The 25,209-nt window shown below is 22.5% G+C and overlaps 1 protein-coding gene across 4 annotated transcripts in view; it reads left to right on the forward strand.

Moving 5' to 3' along the window:
- LOC122717655 (serine/threonine-protein kinase BRSK2) overlaps nucleotides 1–25,209 on the forward strand; it is a 47,086-nt gene that overhangs the window by 10,259 nt on the left and 11,618 nt on the right. For all 4 annotated transcript variants that reach the window (XM_043941908.1, XM_043941909.1, XM_043941910.1 and 1 more), the window contains exons 3-9: nucleotides 15,403–15,583; nucleotides 15,892–16,032; nucleotides 18,785–18,935; nucleotides 20,442–20,657; nucleotides 21,440–21,639; nucleotides 22,523–22,753; nucleotides 24,460–24,749. In XM_043941908.1, the coding sequence (XP_043797843.1) occupies nucleotides 15,403–15,583; nucleotides 15,892–16,032; nucleotides 18,785–18,935; nucleotides 20,442–20,657; nucleotides 21,440–21,639; nucleotides 22,523–22,753; nucleotides 24,460–24,749 (1,410 nt within the window). The remainder of the gene's footprint in view (nucleotides 1–15,402; nucleotides 15,584–15,891; nucleotides 16,033–18,784; nucleotides 18,936–20,441; nucleotides 20,658–21,439; nucleotides 21,640–22,522; nucleotides 22,754–24,459; nucleotides 24,750–25,209) is intronic.

The following is a 25,209-nucleotide window of genomic DNA, read 5'->3' on the forward strand; positions in this document are numbered from 1 at the left end:
TAATGTACATACAGTAATTTTCTTGATGTTAAAAATATTTCTAAGTAAAAATTATATTAAAAACATAAAAAAATTCTGAAAATTTGGATTAATTTCATCTTTTCAAAGAGATATTTTATTCTATTATTCTAAAAAAAAAAAATAAATAAAATTATATAAACAAATGGATATTATAAATGAATTTCTATAATCATTTTTAGCAAAAAAATGTTTTAAAGTATGAAAAAATAATAAAAATAAATAAATAAGAAATCAAAAAAATTTATAAATAATTTAATTTTATAAATAAATATCATTTTACTATTAATAATATGTGAACAAATATTCGATCTAACTTTCGGATTAATTTATTCACTAAAAACAAATATATTTTCAAATTTCCCTCGGGATAGTGGTTATGAATAACCAACATGATCCAAAGGAATTGAACTCAATTTAAATACAGAATTACGTCTATGGGATAAATGTAGATTAGATTGTGTGTAGTAATCAAAGTAATCAGTGATCTATCGATGTAGTTGCAAAAAGATTAAGAGCATTGCATATATATACATATATATTAAAAAAATTTGTAATATTAAAATTTGTATATATATACAAAAAAATTTATTAAAAATTTTTGATTGAATATAATGAATCATATACAAGATAAGTAATTTATTTGTAAAATTTGGTTAAAATATAAAATGAAAAAATAAATAAATCAAATAATATCGAATTATTTTTTTTTTTAGTGATATATTATATTATGATTTATACAATTTTTCATAAAATTTATCAAATATCTAATATGGATAAATTTTGGGATCTGTAAAAATCTCGATAATTATTATAGAAAAATATTTCAAACAAAAATTATACGGTTTTAAAAAAAATAAAGTTAATTATTTATTTGACTTTTTGATGATTTTGAAAAGTTCTATGAAAATCAAATTCCAATTTATTTATTAAATAGAAAAATAAAAATTAAATAGAAATATATATTTAGTATTATTAATTTTATTTAAGATAATAAAAGATAACATATTATTAAATAACATATTATTATTTATTTTTGTTAATTTTTAAATCATTTTCAAAATTTACATATATATTTTATACAAATCGATTTCGCGAATTTTCAAATTTGATATATTGTCATTATGATATATAAAGAATCGAGCAATCTTTTTACTGATACATTAAATAACGTTAATGCATCATAATAATTTAATATTTCAAAATTATATTGTTAATAAAAAAAAGTTTTTGATATCTCATTTTATAAGCTAACATTTGATGTTCTTCACATTTATCATATATTTTGTAAAAGATTATATAATTCATATTTCATTTATTCAATTCTTTAATTCTTCTTTAATAAATAGCAACAATAAAATGGAATGATTTATTGTATATTTCTGTATGTATATTCATAAAATTTATCAAAATTTATCAAAAAGACGCAATTTAAATCAAAATCAATTGAGGATAACTGAATAATTTTCATGTAAATGCAAATTTCAATTTGTCTTTAATTGTATGCCGATTTACATTGTTGAGTACAGTTGCAATTTAATTAAAACTAGAATGCAAATATATAGGCACACAAAACGCATATGTACACAATACAAAATTTAACCCGGTTGCTTAGAATCTTGTGGATATAATTATGAAGGTATAATTATATAGGTATAACTTCACGATTATACATTTGTGAAGTAATAACTAAAGCATATAAATGCGTGACAGCAAAAGTCGCACTTTTTATATTGTATAAATGTATCCTGTTTGGCGACATATGAAGAAAATTTTCAAATGCATATGAATGTAAATTTCCTAAAACTTTATTACCATTCTACATTGAATATTTTATTTTAGTTAAATGATATCTCTTTCGAAGTTACAGAATTATATGAGAAGAGTTTCCGCAATCTGCCATGATGTTATGAACTTTGTCAAAGAACTAAGTATTTATCGTAAAAAGAATTTAATACAATTTTGGTGCCAAAAATCATTGAGCAAACTAAATTAAAAAATTAATTATGGTTCATGCAATAATTTTGAATTATTTGGATAAAAATATTTAAAATGATGAATTATTTACATTAATATATTAATAATATTAATAATGTCTTATCTTTAATTTCTAAATTTATTATCTTCTTTGAGAAAGAATTATATAAATTTAAATATTTATAATATATTTAATTATTTAAATTTTGCTATTTATAAGGTGTATATAAAGTATTTATAAGATTTAAAGATATGAATTAATAATAATTGTAATTTGTAAAATATATTAATTAACTTTTTATAATAATATTATTTATGCAATAAATATTAAAAAAAATAATATTATATAGAAAAAAATTTTTTGAATATGCCAAAATATTAAATATAGTTCTGAAATAAAGAAACATATACACATATATAATTACAAAATATTAAACACACTTTTTTTTATAAATTTTATAATTTTAAATTTTATAATATTCTAATTTTATGTTTTACAATTCAAGAGTTAATAATGAGAAATCAATTATTTAAATTTTTATTTTTCCAAAAATTATTTAATTATATTATAAAAATATAAATATTTTAAATACATATTTTAAATATTTTAAATATAGTTCTTAACATTTCTCATTTTACATTTAGGCAAAATGCATAAAATAAATTAGTTCTCATTTAAGTTTAAAAAGTCATTAAAGTTTAAAAACTATTTTTTTTATCATCTTTTTAAAGATATTTCTTAACTTTTTAATCATTATTTTTTTTATTTTATAAATTATATTATTTTTTTTCTTAATATTATATTATATATTAATTGAATTTTCAAAATGAATATGTAAAACATTTACAATAATAATTTTATTTAATCTCTTCCAAATTTAATCTGAATTTTATCCAAAATTATTTTTATAAGAAATAATATTTCTTATAAAACAAAAATTATAACAAAATTCAAAGATAAACATAAATTTTTATATAATAAGTTCTAATGAATTCGTTCTTAACTAAAATCAAAGAAACTCACATTCGTGAGTTTCCATCGAGTGAACTTATTATTTCCAGGAAGAGAAGGAACGAAGACATCTTCTGAAATTGAAATATGTCTGGGCCGCGTTGATAATAATTTCCCGATAAACCTGTGACAGACACACGAGACGTTCCGTCGTTGGCGAATTTAAGGGAATTCGATGAAACGCGCAATCCGTGAAATATAGAGATATAATTCGATTTCGTCAGTGAGCACGGTCGCATCCAATACAAAAAAAGGATTCCCGCAAATACATTTGCATGTTGCCGTGGGTCATCGACCGAGCGAGACCATCGAATCGGTGTACTGCGTTTCAAATAAATTCTTCTGTCGTTATTTCCGGAATACATATCGCGAGAAAACTTGTTATTTTTATATAAGTATTTTGTATTTTATCTATAATTTATTCATTAAAATATTATTATGTATATTAAATATTAACCTATGTATTTCAAAAATTATTTTCAGCTAAACTTTTCCAAGGATTCATTTTTATGTAATTTTTTTTGTATTTTTTTTTATATTATTTGATGATAAAATGAAATATGTTTATTTTGGAACTAGAAATCCATTGGTTCAAAGATTATACGTATTTAAAATTTGATAAATTAAATAAATCTTTATTTTGATAGTATATGTAATGTTTTTACAAATATAAATGATTTTTGGCGATTTTTTTGCTTTTTTAAAGAAATATTATAGAATTGAAGATTAGTATTAATTTGAATTAGTGAAAGTTTTTAATTTTATCATTCAAAAGAATATATATACTATTGAACATATATATATTGAATAGAAATATAAATGAATATCTTCATATATATAATTAAAATAATAATTAAAGCTTTTATATATATATATATATATATATATATATATATGCTATAATATATATATATTAACATATAAGCCTTAATCATTATTTTAATCATGAATAATTGCAATTGTTTAAATTGTTATAATATATATCTACATATGATACTTCAAACTATGTATTATATCTTTTATTTAGTAAAATATATATCTAATTATGTTAAAAGATAATACAATATTATAATAAGGACAATTACAATAATAAGGACATAGATAATGAAAAACATCAGAGATAATGGAATCAGCAGTCTCTGAAACTCCATCTTGTAGTAAAGAAATGAGGTTAGGTTAGATTAAGTGTGTACTTACTTTCTTTACAAACCTTTTTTTTTACTTCTACTTAACATCGATTCCAAATTCTAATTGAATTGATTATATCATCTTATAATTCAAACGTGACACAGATTTTACATATGATATAAGAAAATTTAATTTTTTCACAAAACAAAACAATGTGGCACGGTATCTAACTAACGAGAAAATTTAATAGCTTGACATAGATTCATCGAATTAGTTCCAAATAAGTAGTACCTTGACAGATGTAGGATCAAGCCGACTCGTCGTCCCTAGCACAAGCAAGGCTTCTCTATTCTACATATACTATAAAACGACCGATTATACCTTCGTGTATGCGCGAACATCTCTCTAGGCGAAGGCTATACAGAGTGATTCGTAAATATATGTTAAAGAGACAAATCTAAAATTACTAAAATAGATAAAGAATATTATATGCATGGAAGATTGAAAAATCAATTAATAAATACTAATGTAAAGAAAAATATAATAATATATATAAAAAATATAATAATATATATAATAAGTATTATATATGTATTTTAAGTATTAAATAAATTATAAAAATTTTTTTAAAAAATTTTCAAGTACTTACAAAATCGATGTTGATCTATATGTATATGTATTTTATATCTCATATTTATTACATTTTATATCTATTTTGACATTAAAAATAATTGTCTTTTCAATTCAATCATTAATAATTAACTAATTTTATATTTGAAAGTCTAGTTTTCAAACTAGATTTATTTAAAAACAGAATTTTAAAATAATAAATTTTGTTTTTTTCGAATTATTCGAATTATTTACTTCTTACTTGGTTATATTATCAGTTATTAGATATATTATTTTAATAATTTTCTTTTAATTCAATAAAACCTAAACAATTCTAATTTTGTTTTTTACTATTATCAAAATATCGACATATAAATAATATTTGTAATCTTTCTACCCTATCATATTGTATAAAAATATCAAAAGAATAGCAACAATTATTGACAATTGATATATCAATATCTGTATTGTTCTTTTTTATAAAAGAATTGAAATATAAATTTGAAAGAGATTGATTTAGAAAAGAGGCCTAGCATCGATATCCGTAAATTGTGCGTGATGCAAGTCGTTAAGAGAAGTGCACTTTAACGTCCCGTAGTGGTGTTAATATAATTCCTGTCGATTTGTTGGCAAGTGTGACTGACCGTGAAATCATTCATTGAATTGACCTATACCGAAATTTCGTTTATTACGATAGTAAGTTCCGCTTAAAAGCATATTTTATAATTAATTACAATTTTTCTCTACTGCCCTTTAATTTCGCTCTAATATTTTATAATTATAATCGAAATCGATTTGGCATCGAAACTTTGAGGTTATCTAAAGACATTGATTCATTTTCTAATATAGATCAACTTAGAGTCGATTTATATTTTTTATCGAAGATTGTAAATAGAAAAGAATGGTATAAATAAAAGAAAAAAAGGACTAACAATATAAATGATCGAAAAACAATAAAAAATAAAATAATAAATAAAATAATAAAATAATATAATAACAATAATTAATTATTAATTATATTTAATAATTAATAATAATTAATTAATTAATAATATAATAACAATAATAAATAATAACAATAATTAATAATATTAATTAAAAATAATATAATAACAATAATAATAATTAGTAAAATATATTTATTTTAATCTTTTCTTAATTGAATTTTTATTAGTAAGATTTTTTTAATTAAAATAAAACGAAACATGTTAGAAAATAATTCATTAAAGAAAAATCAAGAATAAAAAAAATTGTATCTTTGCATTAGTTTATTTCGCAAATATTTGATTTCGGATCGTTATATCGCTGATGCATTGTATTCAGTGCTGCCAACTTTTTTTCAGTTATTTCCTATAGATCTGTTTTATAGTTATAAAATCTTCATTGTAAAGTAATTTTAAGAAGAAATTGTATCATATCATATTGAATCATTAATCGAATAATTCATAACACATATATCAATATACCACTTGATTTCCTTTAAAGAGCAATTGTCCATTGATTTTTGCATCATATATAATTCGATGCAAAATTGCGATTTATCAGCATCGAATATCTTTGTAACAAGGATAAGTCACGTTCAACAAAGAAAAATTGTCTGGAGCGTTATGAAATGCTCAATAAATTGGAAGAGGAATTGTAATCACCGGAAAATCGTAAAAGGGCATTCGATTAATTAATTGACGAAGAGCGCTCGATTCTTCTGCGCCATCGCCGACTCAACGAGCTCTGATTCTTTCATCGTTTCTTTTCTTTCTTTTTTTTTTTTCGTTTTCTTTCCTTTTTTTTTTCATCGTCTACTTAGAGAACAAAGGGAAAGAGTCTACAGTGACTGCTTTTAAATGGATAAAGACATCGCATCGTTGTGGTCTTCGGAGACGGTTTAAGCCAATTTAGCTAGTCCTATGAATCTTCCTTTCCGTGTTATTCTCTACCTTTGTTCCATCCAATATTTACTTCTTCTCTCTCGTTACAAATCGTATATGTATCTATGTTCTATCTATTCTTCGTTATACAGGTAACTTTTTTCCATTTACTTTATCTTCCTATAATTGAACAATCGCACTCGATTTCAATTCGACTTCAATTATATTTGAGAATGTTAAAATGATTTATTGATTAGTAACATCAAGTCAATGTTTTTATAAATAAAATTAATTCTGAAAATTAACTTTTTAATCAGTAATTCAATGAAAATGTTAAAATAAATTTTATAATGGAAGTGTGTTTAAAAAATAAAGTAAATCTTTATTGAACTTTCATTTTCTTAATCATGTTCAAAAAATATGATTTCACATAAATATTCTCAATTTAATAATGATTTTTGTCATGACAGATATACAATGAAGTTTCTTAAGATAAAAATAAATACATAAAATTCAAAAATAATATAAAATTTATAAAAGTAATATTATAAAATCTTTATTCTACATTAATAAAAGTTTATTTCGATGAATTTTACAGAAATTTATATCACTATTTATATCACTTATTTTATCTTATATGTAAATGAATATATTTTATCCTATTCTATAACTTCTAAAAGCTATCTTTAAACATTTGATAATAACAAAAATTTTATACACAATAATATTTATATGATTTAACTCTTTATTTTTTTAATATTTATACAATACATATAATACATTTTCATATAATATTATTTTAATGATTATAATTTCATTTCTTCAAATATGGATAAAAAATAAAAAGAAAAAATAATTTATAATGATTTTTCTCTTTATTTATTGAATATTGAATAAGTTATTAATTTTTTTTTATTACTTATGTACGACACAATCGATTTAAACGATAAGACAATGTTTTGGTCGAACTTTTTTCCCGTAATCATGGAACACTTCGTAAAACATTTTTCGCCGGTCGAGCACGCGCAGACGTTAATGAAAAGCAAAAATTAATACCGGATACACGTGGCACTCGACTCTCCTAACGAGTATACGATATCAGTGTCTGCGGTTTGAAAAGTAATTTCACGAAAGAGAGCACATTCGCGGATTAATTATGAACCCTATAAAACAGTCGACCGTTTGATATTTCGAGTAGGGAAATGCGAAGAAACAACCGTAATTGAAGCGTTCCACTGGTCGAAACGTTTTCAAACCTGGCTTGGCTAAAGTACTTACTTTATCCCTTCGATTCGAAACTGTGCACCCCCTTTCTCCGCGCAATTTCCACCCAAACCCTCTTTTTCCGTCTTCCTCGTTGCTCCGTAACCCTCCACTCGCTCTTTCTCCACAATTTGTCATGCCGAAATAATTGGACAAAACGATTCTTTTGAACAAGCACAACGAAATAAAGTACGGTGGAGTGGAGTAACGCTTAGTCTTGATTATCGGATTGGCCAAATGGTATCTAGAAACTCGAAAATATTGTGGACAAAATTTATTTTTTCGGTATTTGCATGGAAGAAGATTAAATATAGGAGAGGATAAATATACACAACAGGAGAGCATGAATGAAATAATTTTGTTTTATGATAAGAGATAAGGAAAATGACTATTTTAGGTTTAATTTATAATATCAGAAGAATATATATTTTCTCTTCATTTATTTACTTTATCTTTCAATTTTTGCAAATAAATATTTCGTTGTATAAATTGCTTGAATTATTGAATAGAATACGGATATTTATGAATGGAATAATGTAATAAAACGGAATAAAATTGCTAATAATTTTATAAATATTGTTTCTTTAGGTTTTATAATAATAATATTATTTTCTTTTTTAAATTAATTTTTCCTTTAATAATATATTATATTACTGTATTATTATTATATGTTATATTAGATTAAATTATATATATATTAGATTTAATTATACATTTAATTATTATCTATAGATATAATATCATAATTTTATTAAATTTTACATTAAACTTAATATTATAAATTAATTAACACTTTCAAAATTGTCCGGTTATAATACGACAAAGTAAAAGTAAGGTTAAACATAAATTGCGACATCCATTATATATCACGTGATCGTTCAGATCTGTCATAGATAGGATAGAATATCCAATATATTTGCAGGCAAAATTATATTCAGAACATGAAAACATGTTAAAACTTCGAAAATTAATTCCACTTCTTCAAAAACATATATATAATATAATATATAATAAACATGATTTATTGGAGAGTTCTAAGTATTCAAATATTCTTATTATTTGTTTTGACAGTTATAATAAATGTTCGAAATTCTTTTATTGTGCATAAATGCAGTTTTTCTTTTGTTGAAATTAACGATTGTCGAATTTTAAATATTTCTTCTCATGTAAAAATAGTAGTAAATTTTGGATATATTCCCAAAGTTGATCTTTTACTTCTATCACATCTATTTTCATAAATTAATTATTTTGCATGACCTTATAAATAACAACTTTCCTTTAAATTTTTCGTAACTTTTCAATAAAATATTTTTGGATATAAGTTTATATGAACTTTTTTTACTTATTGATCTTATTAACATATAGCATAAATTTGATCGCGATTTTTTCAAATGTCCTATATATATATATATATATATATATACATAAATACAAAAATTTTTATTAAAATTAGAATTTTTAAATGAATTTCTTTATAAAATAATGCACAAAAATTTTTGTCCCTCATTGTCAATTGAGATGTATCAAATTTCGATTCAAAAAATATTCGTATTCATTTATGATTTAAAATAACGAGACGCGTCGGTCCTTAAACGTTTCATACTACTGCGAATGAAGTAGCTCACCTCGAGTGATATAGTCGTTTGTACAATCAAACAGATTAATTTCCTGTAATTCTATATGTACTAAATGTTCACACATTTTCATGAGCTATTGTATGTATAAGATAATATATAAAATGTAAAAAATATTTATTTACTTAAATATTAAATTTTTGAATCTTTTTTTTTTTAAATATTAAAAAATTTTAAATATTAAAAAATTTTAAATATTAAAGATGTATATATTTATGCTATAAAATATTGAATGAAATTTATGATAAAGTATGATTCTGTCGATAAAATAGTTCTTCACTAAGATTTTTTTATTCTTAGGCTGGATTTTTTATTTTTCTAAGCTTTAAAAAAATCTGAAAAAATTGATATAATGAAATATTTCTAAAAGTTTCTTATTTAATATACAAATGATATTTAAATGAAATATTTAAATCTTTCTTTTAATAAAAATAAAAATAAAAATTCAAAAATTCAGAAATTAAGAAGATATTATGGGAGAATTTAAAATATTCTTTCTAATGTATATACTTATATAATATATATACTATCTACAATAAGAAAATTAATTTTGATTATTAATTTTAATCAATCAAAGATTTTTTTATTTATATTTTATATGTATACATACATCACAAACGAAATTAAAAAAGTTCAAATTTATAAAGAAATAAATCTTCAATAAGTTCATTCGTATATATCATCATTAACTTTTCTTAAACGATACAGCATATATCTATTAATAGAATTCAATAATATAAATATTAAAAAATTTTTTGCAAATAACTCGAAAATTAAAACTGACTGTTAATTATGTGTCACAGGAAAAAGTTGTTCAAAATGAAACCTTGTACAACATATTTCAAGCTTATTAAGACCGATAAAGAACTAATCGCAAGTTGACGACAGAAATGTACTGACGTAATTATTGATATTTGAAATTATGAATATAAATTTCTTTAGAATATTTCAGAATATTTTTCGAATAATTTTAGAATCATTTTCGTTTCGAAAAAATTGAACAATTGAAGAAACTTATTGATCAGAACTTAATGACTTGTTATAGTTAAATAAAAATATATATTTATTTATTTAACAAAAAAATAAAATTTTTAAAATTTTTCTCAGATTTTTAATTTTTCTCAGACACTGTGCTGTGTCAATAATCGTGTCCGATTACACGATGACAGCAGCTCGACACAATGTTACACGATGTTGAAACGAGAAATACACGACCCAATTCTATATATATTGGAAATATTTCAGAATCTAACCCAAACATATCGAATCGTTAAAATATCCTAGTTTCCCGTAGGAGAATGCGCGCGATCCAATTTAAATTTGTCGTCCGATTTACGAAAAGAAATAGATGAAATAGATACTTTCAATTAAAATTTACAATAATATTCGATGAGATTTTCTCTTCATTACGATTTTAACTACTTTTCAACTCAATTTGAGCTTTAATTTTCCCGAAAGAACTATTGATCGCATTGGCCCACAATCACCATGTTTAATGACCATATTTTGGTTTTTACAAGTTTTCAAGAAAGAAAATGGCAAGTCGAAATAAAATATAATTTATTTTACTATTCACAACTTACAATCGCGAACAAAAATTATTAAAAATGTGAATTTGATCAACTAATATTGTAAATTATTTTATTTGGAATAATTAATTTTATTTAAAATGTTATAAATTTTTCTTCGGTCAATTTATATCTTTATTTTTAGCGTATAATTTTTCTCATCGTGTAAAGTAATTTTGGATGAAAAAAATTGAATTAGATTTGAAAAGTGTTTAAAGATTAGCGATAAAATTAAAGAAAATTAGAAATTAAAATTAGAGAATTAAAAAATTTCACAATTTTTCTAATTTGTAAAGTGCAATTGTCTATTCTAAAATAAGTTGAAATTCTGAACTAATAAGCAAAAAGTATATTATTTAAAAATATATATCGAATTATAAAATATTCCCAAAATATCAGTAATTTTAATTTAACAAAAATATTTACAAAAATAATATTATAAATAATAATATTATAACATTATAAAAAAAATTTCTCATATAGTTTTCTGATAAATTGATATTATTTAAATTGTCGCATATTTATGCAATATATTGCTTCAATATTATAAAGCTACAAACAATTCAAAATTTTTTCAATTTTCCAATATTGCATCATAATCGGAATACGATTTTTTGTTTACAATGTTTATCACATAAATAAAATCAATATGAGAAAAAAATAAAATTACAATATATTCATTTATATCTTTAAATATAAAATATATAAAATATATATGAAAATATGTATTTGCATAAAAATATACAATTTATTAATTTGCTCGCTATTTTATTGAAGCACCAATAAATTTCTAATATAAAACACTAGAGAAAAATATTAAGTATAAAAATAAAAATTAAAATTTCAAAATCCTTGTAGCATTCCAAAAATTTTTTAAAAACTAATTTATCTTTCTGTAAATAAATCTATAAATTTAGAAACAATTTTTTTTACTATTAGAAAAAATTGCAGTTTTAATATAATTTTTTCATTTCACTCTATAGAATTAGCGAGATTAAGAATCGAATGATGAAGTATACTAACTTACGTTAGTAAGGCTTGACACGAAGTCTTTACTTGGAAACTTTCCGTGATTTACCAAGTGGAAGCAACTCGAAACCACTCAAGTAAAACCTCTATGTTTACCTATCAAAGTAGTAGTATGTGCACATACATATTCCCGACACCGTCTTCGACACCTAACCTCGAAAAAAGGATCGTATATCCATTTCCAATGCTATTTGTCGTTCGAAATATAATCTTAGAAATTGCTTTTAGTATTATAATACAAGTAGTACAAAGATCAGGATAAAAATGGCATTGTTAAGTGAAAATAAATGTAATTTTTTTATTTTTTATGTAAAAATAAAGAAATTGAAAGATCGTTGATTAAAATACAAAATTTGGAGGAGTAATAGGCAAAAAAAAGTGGATTTAGATTTAAAATTTTAATTTTGAGTATTTATTAATTTCTGAGATAAAAAATTGATAAAAAATTATTTAAAAAGCGTGTATATAGATATTGATATATTGAATGTTATGTTTATTCAGATGTTACTAATATACAATAATCTTTACTGTAATCGTCGTTGTCGAGTGTTGACTAACTAATGAATTTAATTACATTAATTTCAGGATATATATATATGTATACAATTCATAAAAATTCAAAAATCTAATCATTCGTTTTCAAAAAATTAAATATATACATTTGATTTATCAAATGTCTCTTACAAATGAGAATAGAAAAAATCCAATTCATAAAAAAACCATTTAACATACAATATATGACAATTACTATTATTTTTGAGCACGCTTTGAATGAAAGCGATTTCATAATGGATATTGTTAGGTTAGAATTCAAAAGAAGGGAGGCTATAAATATTAAAATCGATTATTAAACATTTAATGAGGACAACTTATAAATGAAGATAGTATTAGTTATGTTTGTATTCAGGCAAAATTCAATGAATTCAAAAATACTGAAAGTTCTTCATTAATATTTCAGAAATTAATAAATTAATTCAAAAAATAATTTATATTTCCACTTCTCTTTTCTTTACTTCAATTATCTCATCAAGTTTTGTTACCAGAATCTTTTCAAATTTTAAAAATAATATTTTATTACAGCAATATGTGTTTTAGAAATATAAATATATATAAAGAAATTATATTAATTTATAAAAAAAATTATATAATAAAATTAGAAAAAAGATGCAACTGGTATATTTTTTAGTTTAAGTTAAAATTTTATAATAGTAACATTTTAAATTATATAAAATTTTATTTTAAATTTTATTTTTTTTTAAATTATAGAATAAAAGAAATAAGTATAATGCGTTTTAATTACAAAATAACTTTGTATATCAATTATTTAAAAATAATATAGAAATATAAATATAATATGTATACATGTATATGATATAGTGAAAATAAATAATATGAATAATGTGAAGTAATAAATTTTAAATTTTTATTTTATTATTTTTATATCATAAATAATGTAAAAAACATATATCTAGTAAAAAATCACATATGAATCGTGTAAATAAGTACTGCGTAAAAATAGGTTAGGTATACTTGTATTTCTTGCGAGATATAAATAAATCATTCTTTTAATATTTTATTTAAATAATATCAGATATATGATTATTTAACAAACTTATATAATTTGATAAAACAATATTTTAATAACAAGTTTATGTATAATAGAATTCATTTTTTTTATGAGAAAATGTGAAATGGAAAAAATAAATATTTAATTATCAATAACATTAATAGAAAACATTAAAAAAATATTATATAAGATAAATAATTAAATTTAGAAACAAAAAGGAACGAGAAAGTTGCATTTTCAATAAAAATATAATATTATGTAAAGATGAATATTTTTTGCTTATTTTATCGAATTGATTAAATAATCGCATCATTTGAATTAATTTGCATCGAAGATAAAAATGAAAAGTGTCATGGATGATAAAAATGAGAAAAAATATAGTGAATATAATAATAAATATATTAAAATTAATACAAAAATAAATATAAATATAATTACGTTTAATATCGTTTCAATTATAAAAATTTCAATAAATATAACTAAAGTTATATTACAATAATAAATATAATATAATTATATAATACAAATACATAATACGAATCATAAATAATTAATTTCTTTGAATTAGCATTCAGAAATTAATAAAAATAATTTTCTTATTATATTCAGATATTATATTTAGCATACAAATTATAATAAGATTATTTTCTTTGAATAAATTAATTTTAATTCTAATCATACAACAAATTACAAAATTATATAATAAATTTATAATTTATTTAAAATGTAATTGTAATTAATACTAGAATTATTCTCGCTTTAAACAATTCATCAGAAACATATTCATATCATTATAAATCTACCAATTGTAGCAATTGAATTACATAATTGACTCATTATAGCTATTGACAAATATATGTTACTGTTAATGCACAAGACAATGTATTCTATTTCTAATAAGTTATTTATAGATGAAAAAAGAAAATAAAAACATAAAATAAAAAATTATTTTACCAAATGATGAAATAATATAAAAAAAAATTTATTTATTCAAATAAATTAATATATTATTTTAAATAATGATTAGTTCAATAATTATTAAAATAATAATATATTAATGATTATTTTTCAAATATTTTATTTCCATAATTTTCAAGTCTATAAAAAAAATAAATATAAAAATATAAAATCGAAAGTTATATTAATATTATTATAACAAAAAATTTTTTTAATAAAAGATAAAGATTTTTCTCCTATCCATAATAAAAATTCATAAAAAATTCAAATAAAAAATGACAAAAAAAAAATATGCAATATTAAAGGCACAATAAAACAATAAACAATAAAAACAATTCATTTCAATTGCAAAAAAAAGAATCTGAAAATTGTGTATTCATTATTTTTAATGACTCCTCTTTTTTAGAATTAATTAGATTAATTGCCCGATTAATCTATTTTTTAAAAATAATCTTTCATATATAAAAAAAAAAGATTGAATTCCATTATATATTTAAAAAATAAAAAAATAACATTTTTAGAAATTAAAAATTTTATAAATATATTTAGAAGTATGTTCTCATCTTTTCATTGCATCTAAGTAACATTGCACTTATATCAACATTCTGTATATTTTATATTCATTTCGGTTTATATTTATTGCTTTAAAAGCAATTAAAAGCACGTAAATATGGAATACGATTATAATATTAATATAAGAGCATATAAATAGAATTAATTATATCGACAAAAAAATAATCAATCGAATTAATCATCATGTTGTTACTTGTTTCAGGATTGGTCAAGCTTGGGGTCCACTGTGTGTTGGGCAAGAAGGTGGCGATCAAAATCATTAATCGAGAAAAATTGTCGGAATCCGTGCTGATGAAAGTGGAACGAGAGATCGCTATTATGAAACTGATCGACCATCCTCATGTACTTGGCCTCTCGGATGTATACGAGAACAAGAAATATCTGTGAGTATTTAAAACTAGAAAGAAAGAAAAAAAGGAAAAAACTGGAATTTTTCATGAATTTTTCTTTGAATGAAGTCGAGAGAAATTCTGGGGTCCGCTCGAGTTTCATCAAGCTCGAGATGTCGCTGAACTTTAATTCAACCGTTTCAAAAAAGAGTAGTTTGTAACTCAAGGGAGAGACAAAGTAGCGACATCTACACGCTAGACAAAAGTATTTTACTCACAGGACACTCATTACTTATAAAGAAGTGAATGGTACGCTTGGAAAAGTATGAATGTAACGTTGAAATTCCACTTGTTCATTTCAGATATCTTGTTCTGGAACACGTTTCGGGCGGAGAACTTTTCGACTATTTAGTGAAAAAGGGTAGACTAACGCCAAAGGAAGCGAGGAGATTTTTTCGACAAATTATCTCTGCGTTAGATTTTTGTCATAGTCATAGTATATGGTAAGTAATTTCAGATTATTTTAATCTATTATTTTAATAATACGAAACGAATATAAAACTATTGCAATACGTTACGTATTTATTTATAATTTTAAGGATATGAAATTCTAACCTCATTTCATTTTTGTCGATAATGCGTATAGAAAATGAATTCGATTTCATTTGAAATAAAATAATAAATAATAATTTTTAATAATGAATTATTTTAAATATTTTACTAATTGAATTTTATAAAATAATTTTACTTTATGTGTGTAAATAAATTTTTTATTTAAATAAATTAATTTTTATTCTAATTATTGTAGATTTTTTATTTAACTTCCAATCAAGAATTTTTACAATGTAATCATATTTGCTTTCAAAATTTTTCTGTTTCAAATTTTTGCTTCATCAAAAAAATATATTGTGATAATTCTAAAACAATAAAAATTAGATAGTGCTTATAAAATTATTTAAAATTATTCAAAAAATAAATAAAATAGAAAATTATTTCATTTAAACAAAATAATCTAAGAAAAAATCATTTGTTTATTCAAATAAACTAACATCATTTCAAAATAATCAAATATATTATTTTAATTATTTTTCAAAATAATAAATAAAGCTTTCACTTTTTTTCATTAATGTTCAAATCTAGAAATAACATTTAGACTAAGATTATAAATGTCAAAAAAATTGATATTGCAATAATTCATTTTTTTATGTCAATTTCACATTTCATTATAAGTTATAGAAACAATTACATAAGCTACATTTCTTCGCTTCTATCTTACAATAATATAATATTATTAAAAAAAAATCCGTTTTTTTAATACTTATATGAATCTAATTTTACTAAGAGACAAAGAAGGATCTGAATAATTAAAGAAATTTATTATTTTATATATCATAAATGATATATTATTGCTTATTTCATCGGATTCAAGAAAATCTAATAATAGAAATAATTCCTAAGATATGAAATCAAATAAATAAAACGAATAAACAAATAATATATTACAAAAAAAGAAAACTGATTTATAAAATTTCTACAACAGAATAAATTGGCTTCTAAAACGCATTTAAATGAAAATTTCAAATCAGTTGATCTAAAATCAAGAAGAAGGATATACAAGATGTTCCGAAATTAACAAGACTTAATTGGTGATTCTTAAAGTTGTTTCGACTTCTTTGTTCGAACTCGCTAGCAATACATACCCAACACTATCATTATCAGTTGCGGCAGTTCTGCTTTAATAGCTTATTAAGAAAGATGAAACGAAAATTTTTGTAAACGAAAAAGTTGTTGGAAATTATTTCGGGAATCATTAATTGTTGAGTCTTGTCGAATTTTTGGATTACGTCATAGAATATTTAAAAAAAATAAATAAAAAGTTTAAAGAATGATTCTAAAAACTCAAATAAATATAAAAATTTATATGCAAAGATATAATTAAAGCTTATTTTTCAAATTACAAGCAATTTAATTTTGTATTGAATGAAACAAGATAGAGATAAAATTACTTCATATATTGCTTATCTAGTAAAAAATTAAATTTTCGCTATTCAAAAAAAGCAAAAAAAACTTTTTAATTAAACGCAACGTACGAAATTCATTAAAAATAATTGTATTTTTTGAAATATAGAATATTATGGTATTAAATATCAAACGCATAAAAATGTTATATATGTTATATATAGTTTTGTATGAAATAAATACAAAGAAAATAATTTAATAAATATTTTTTTGTCAAAATAGAAATGAAAAATTAAAATCTTGCTGGATATAATTATAATTCTAAAAATTTCAATATCAACATGTATAATGAAAAATATATATGTAAATGTGAAAACATCACAAAATATTACGAAATATTTTAAAAAATAATATATAATTATATTAATAATTATTTTTTTGTAAATTTATAATAATGAATGTTTATCTAAGACTTTTAGTCAGACATTTTTTAACTATTATTTTATTTTTTCATTGCATTTTCATATTCATTATATATGAAAATTTAAATTATTTTTAATAAATATACAATTTACTAATTTTTCCTAATTTTGACAACTTAATATTATTTTCAAAATTCATTTTCTTTTGCTCTTTCCTTATATAAGAAAAAGAATATGATATATCATTTAAAAAATACAAAATGATTTTCAAATAATCTTGAAAAATTGAAGCTAAAAATTTAATATATACATCATCATAATATATATAAATAATATAAAATATTTTTATACTTTTTTCTCATTTATTTGACAGTTATCAAACAACAGAAATTTGTAGATACTTCACGATAACGACGATAAAATATAACACTATTTAGTCAAAATAATTTACGATAGACATAAATATTACAAAATAATTTTCAACATATATTTATTAATACCAATTTATTTATTCACTTTAGTCTTTAAAATCATCTCTCAAATTCTCCACATACTTCGTCATCTGAACATCCTGTATACAATTCAACAATGATGCTAAATTCCTTCCGGTCAATTTCGCACCGCGTTTAATTCGATAACAGAGACAAGAGAAAAACGAGCAGCGTAGAAAGCTGGGGGGTTCCGAAAGGTCTAGTTAGGGTGACCTACCCCAACAATCGAATAAATTGAGAAACGGACCTAATTTCACTGGAGGGATACCCTGTAACATTGGCTTCGATCGATCATTTAAATTAGCTCACCCTAAGCTCACGATAAGCTATGTAGACTTACTAACGTAGGTGGCTAATTCTCGATAATCGTTTCTCACTTCCAGTCACAGAGACTTGAAGCCTGAAAATTTGTTGTTGGACGAGAAGAATAACATTAAGATAGCGGATTTTGGAATGGCGTCGCTGCAACCTGCCGGGTCCATGCTAGAAACTAGCTGTGGTTCTCCTCATTACGCTTGCCCTGAAGTTATTCGAGTAAGTTCTATAAATTTTTTTTTTATTTAAATTTGGGCAAAATTATTAAATATTTATTTCAAATTTAAAGATAAATATTAAAAATATTTCAAATATTGCTATTTATTATTTATATATAATAAGTAATATACTTCAATTAATAATTTGCTCTTTGCAAACTATAGTATGATATATATTTATTAACAATTAGCAGTAAAAGAGAAAAAAATTGTTCAATTAAGTTTAAATCGTCAGAAAATCATGTAACTTATAACTGCATTGAAACGTGATCTATCAACAGATATACTTTCAGAATTTCATAAACTTGCATACATATCTATTCAAAAGCATTTCTAATATTTACTTTAGAGCATAGATCTTATTATATGAAAAGTTAATGTATCTTATTAACAGAAATATATCAAATAATATAATAATTTTTATATTTTTTATATTGATCGATTTGTCAGTAACAGTAACAATATCGTTTTGCGTTGAGTAACAATAAACACTGAATAAGCATTATTTTTGATGTTAGAAATTATCACGTGTCTTTTTATTTTCTTTTAATTTTTATTCTTTCGAATGAAAAAAACAAACAGCGACTTATTTGTTACTAGCAATAGAAATATAAAGAAAAATATTCAGCAACAAAGTGTTTTTCAATAAACAAAAATATTTCTTATTGTTGCTTCAATGGAGATACAGCATAATATATCTTATTTTGTATTTATAGAAAATCAATATCCATCACCAAAAAATCCTTCGATTATTAAAATGAATCAACTTTTATCGTATTTTTCACATGTTTTGAATTATGAGTTTTTATTCTTTAAATATCTTCATTATGAATCTTCAATGTCGCAATATGTGTGTCATAGGAATTTCCTATTTCCTATAGCGATTGATGTATACGGATATGTACATCATGAATTTTTTTAAAAAATATGAAAGATGAAAAAATTTTTTCTACATATCCAATTTTTTTTTCGCATAGTTCAATATAAGTATTCAAGTATTTCCACATTCATTTTGGATTCCATTCCATTTTTTATCGTTTCTCAATTTTGTCTTTTGTATTTATCGAAAATCAATATCAATCACCAAAAAATCCTTCGATTATTAAAATGAATCAATTTTTATCGCATTTTCCACATGTTTTGAATTATGAGTTTTTATTCTTTCAATGTTTTTATTATGAATCTTCAAATAAATACTTAATTAATATGATATTTGAAAAATGAGAAAGATTTTTATTATATCCACTAATGTATGTTTCTGCAACTGTTCATTATGTACCATCAGTTGAGAATTGCTGTTTCGCATTAGAAAATATCATAGAGAATTTGAAGTTTTTCTCAATTTTAATCGCTTTAAGATTTAATCATATAAAATAAGCAAAACTTTAATAACAACTTTTAATAACTTAAGAACAATAACGGTTTTTTAAACGTGAAGGGGGAAGCCAGTTGGTCGGAGATTTAATTAAAAGGGGGAGAAAAATAAGGAATAATTGCGCGTTTCCAGGGTGAGAAATACGATGGGAGGAAGGCGGACGTCTGGTCGTGTGGAGTGATACTTTACGCGCTTCTGGTAGGCGCGTTGCCCTTCGACGACGACAATTTAAGAAAATTATTAGAGAAAGTGAAACGAGGCGTGTTTTATATACCCCACTTTGTGCCGCCCGAGTGTCAAAATCTGCTCAAAGGAATGATAGAAGTCGACCCGGACAAGAGACTTACGGTAAGATATTCTTTTCAATAACTGTGAAATTTCATCGAATGCTTTCTTGATTGTAAAAATGTTAAATTTATTATTTATTATTTAATATAGGATGTAATATTAATATAATAATAATAATAGCGCTGGTATCATATCATTGTCATTGTATATTTAATTTATTGCAGATAAAATGAATTCTTTTAATATAATATATAATATATATAATATATAATATAATACATTTAAATGGTTGTAATTCCTTAATAAGTTTATTTTGATTTTATTTTATATTATGATTATATTTATTAATCATAATTTTTAATACTAATGGAAGATTGTTTATTCCTTTAATGCAATTCTTTTCAAAAGTTTTATTAATTTTGTACACATTATGTTGAATTTTAAATCTATATAAGAAAACATTCGACTTATCTCTAAATAAATGATTAAAACTGACCTGATCTAACCTATTTTAAAGAATAACTTTTTCTTAATAAATTTTTAATGAACAATGAAAATTAAAATTTTTACAATACAATTCAAGATGATGAATTTAACAATATATTTAAAAAAATCAGAGGATATTTTTTTATTTTTTTATTAATATTCAAAATACACTATAATAAAATAATTAATCTTTTTAATGGATCTTTCTAATTAACAAATGATTGTCAAATTTTTTCAATTTAATTCTAAACAGAAAAATATCTCATTCACTATCATCATCTCTCCCCTATCAATTCTACTCCATAACCATAATCAATAGAATAGAGAAGATAAATCATAATTTCAAATTTTCTCAGCTGGCGGAGATAAACAGGCACGTGTGGGTGACAGCGGCAGGCAAGGGAGAGTTAGAACTAGAGCTGTCGATGATGGACGTGGTGCAGACGCACGTTATTCCGTCCGTGGAGGCAATCGATCCGGACGTGTTGCAAGCAATCGCGAGCCTGGGTTGCTTCAAGGAACGGGACAAACTCATCCAAGAACTTCTCAGCCCGAAGTAAGATAATACAATGGCGTAAACTAACTAAGGAAGAGTTACCAAGTTATCTATCCAATTCTTGTTTCTTGTCCATTTGATTCTCGTTTAACTTTATTTTCTTAGAAAAAAAATTTAAATATTTATTGAACAATGCGATATAGCAAATAATAATTAAGTATGAGTAAAAAGATGTCCAATTTTCTTGAATAATAAATAATTAATAAATAATTAGTTAATACTTTGAAATGTATTTTATAAATAAAATCCTATATATTGTTATTCTTGATTGAAATATTCTATCTAATATTTTTTTATTTTTCAAATTTTTTATATGTTGCAATATTTAAAGATATAGGTTTTACATTTCAAATGAAGTTAGAAAATTTATATGAATTTTATTAAGATCTAGACAATGCTGGATATGTTTTAAATAAAAAGTATTGGAAATTATTATTGAAATAGACAATTTTAATACAATGAAGTAATATTTGATAAAATTTATTTTATGATTATGGTAATAAATTCACAAATGGAAAATATTTATTTAAAATAAGGTTATTTAAAATGAAAAAAGGAAAAAATAAAGTTAATGAAATTAAATGATATTTTAATCATTATAATAATAAATTATTATTTATATTAATGTAACACAATTTATTAATCAACATAAATTTTTTAAAGATTTTATTTATTGTTCATTTGTTACATGCTCATAAATTCAATTATTTTAAATAATATTTTTTAATATCATTGTATGAATTATTCAAATTAATTATATCTAATACAATTAAAAATATAATTTTATAAAAATATTAACTAAGAAAGAAAACAGTATATCTTAAAAAAAAATCAGATTCTAATTAATTTAATTCAGTTCTAACTAAAAATTTTTTTGATACAGTCACAACACAGAAAAGGTAATATACTTTCTACTATTGGAGAGAAAACGGAGAAGACCAGCTTGCGAGGATGAATTAGAAGTAATGAGAGGAGGTATGAGGGGTTCTGCAGGACAATTGGAAGCGGATCCACCGAGGAAACGAGTAGACACCTGTCGTGTGAACGGTAGCACGGCTTTGAATCTTGGCGAAATTAGCCATGGTTCACCTCTAACACCTAGAAGACAGTCGAGGTAAAATTGAAAAATCAAGTTTTTTCATATTAAGTTCATATTAAAATATATATAATATATAAAATAGACTATCAAAAATTATTTTTCATTAATGAATATTGGTTGAAAATAGAAATTATTAAAATTATTCTCAAAATAATATCTATCTATTGAAGAATAAATATTTAAAGAAGAAAATAATAATATATTTTATATCTTAAATCTATTGCTAATATTGTCTTGTTAATTTAAAATCTTGTTCAAATTAATTAAATAAATTAATAAATATTTGCAATGTTTTTTAATGAAAAATAATAGTAAGTCTTGAGAATTTTATATATATATTCATACTCTAAGTACATGGATAAGTGAAAATTAACCGATATGTAAATAAAAAAAAAAAAAAAAAAAAAGGAAAAGAAATAGGATTTTGTAATAAATTTGAATAAAATAAATCTTAAACGTTATTAATTTCAATCCAAAATCTAAATTTAGCAAATTTAATAAATCTGATTAATAAAAATATTAAATAAATATTAAAAATAAAAAAAATTAAATAAATACTTAATCAATACTGTACTTAGTCAATATTTAATCAAACTATCGATAAATTCTATTGATTAAAAAATGCAATAATTCATAAAATATCATAATTTTACATTCATAGATTCGTAAAATTTCTATTCATTGAAAACTATCAAAACACATAAAAATGTTGTATCTTCTAAAACAAAGTTTAATCCCAAGCTTCGTTCAACTTCACGACAACTTGCGTGACCATGATTGATCTCTCCATTTGAATGCATCGCATGTACAATCGCATGTATCACGTGTACTTTCTCTATCTTTTTCTCCCTCTGTTTCCCTATTTAATTCTCCATCACGTGAGAGTTTTATACGGACAATCCGCTTTTATTCGATTAAAATCGTATCTTAAACATTGATCAATTGACAAGCAAATTGACTGCATAGAGACCAATAGAATATCAAACGCGCGAAATGATGTATAATCTGGTTCAAATTATGGTTTTCAAATATGTATGTTTCTTTTATCATTGCTTTTATTTAATAGTGACAATTATCACAATTATATGTTATAATTTACTTATATTTTTTAACTTCTAACTAAAATTTTAATTAATTAATCTATGAAATTAATCATAAATTATTAAATAATGAAATTAATTATCGATAATTATCGATAGTTAATCATTATGATCATTAACAAAAAAAATTATGTGAAAATTTTTGAAATAAATAATCAATAATAAAAATTTTTATTTCATTGCATCAAGTACTAATATTTGACGAATTACGAATATATCTTTCTGTTTTATCGTCAATTGTCACTTTTGGCCACAAGCAATATCAAAAAAATTCGAAATCGTTTGAAAACGTTGAAATTAACTCACATGTAAAATATTAATTTTACTACGAAAAGAATTTCAATAGTAATCGTTACTCAATTATCCAATTGATGAAGATTGAATTTTTAATTATTAATCTATGATTAAATTTCCCAACTCTAATATTATATGCTTATGAAAAATTGATAAATGTATATGAATACATAACCTACAAAATGCCACAAACAAGCGAAATTATGATAAAAACTTGAAATGAAACTTGTTACTTTCCAGACATTCTGCATTATCATTTTTCTCTTCTCCTAAAATTGTGGTGGAAACTGTTGTGAAACAAACTTTGAACGAATTTCTTTTCTGCAGTACCAGGCATCACGCGCGTCGTTCGCCAAGCACCGGATGTCACACACACGCGTCGCATTCCCACGCATCAACGCCAGGCAGCTCACCATTGCACGGCTCCAATGCTGTCGCAGGACTGCTCAGTCCTCATAGAACTCCTCCAACCTCGCATCTAGGCCAGACAGGAAGCCCTCACAGATTGTCAACAGTAACAACCGCCGCGGGCAACGGAAACACTACTACGCCGCCAGTCGTCGCTCCTGTCGCTGCTCTACCCAATGTGGGAATAGAAATAAACGATGTCCAGCAGGGTGAGTTTATATACCTAATTTTCTTTTTTATTCTCTTTCTAATTAATTTTAAATCCCCGAATTCAAATTGTTTCATCATTTTAAAGAAAATCTTTTATCTTCGCTATATACGAGAATTAAACATGATTAAATAAAGTTTATCTTTTGGGACAAGATAATAGAAATGCAATAGTAAATTAGAATTGAACGTTATCAAATAATTAATTCGATAGAATTTTTTATTTTATTTTTCATATGTTAATTTATTTTGAATATTGTTTAAATAATAATGTGTTTGGAAAATGATATTGATAATGATATTTGTTATTTTATTTGATAAGTAAGTATTATTTACAAACATTATTATTTCAAATGCGTTTTTTATTTATAAATTTTATTTATAATAATTATATTTATTATTATTCAAATATATTATTGATTAATTTTAGATAATTATAAATATTATGCAAGTACATAAAGA

This window comes from Apis laboriosa, unplaced genomic scaffold (assembly GCF_014066325.1).
Source record: "Apis laboriosa isolate Shangri-la unplaced genomic scaffold, ASM1406632v1 scaffold56_cov145, whole genome shotgun sequence".
Classification (NCBI taxonomy): domain Eukaryota; kingdom Metazoa; phylum Arthropoda; class Insecta; order Hymenoptera; family Apidae; genus Apis; species Apis laboriosa.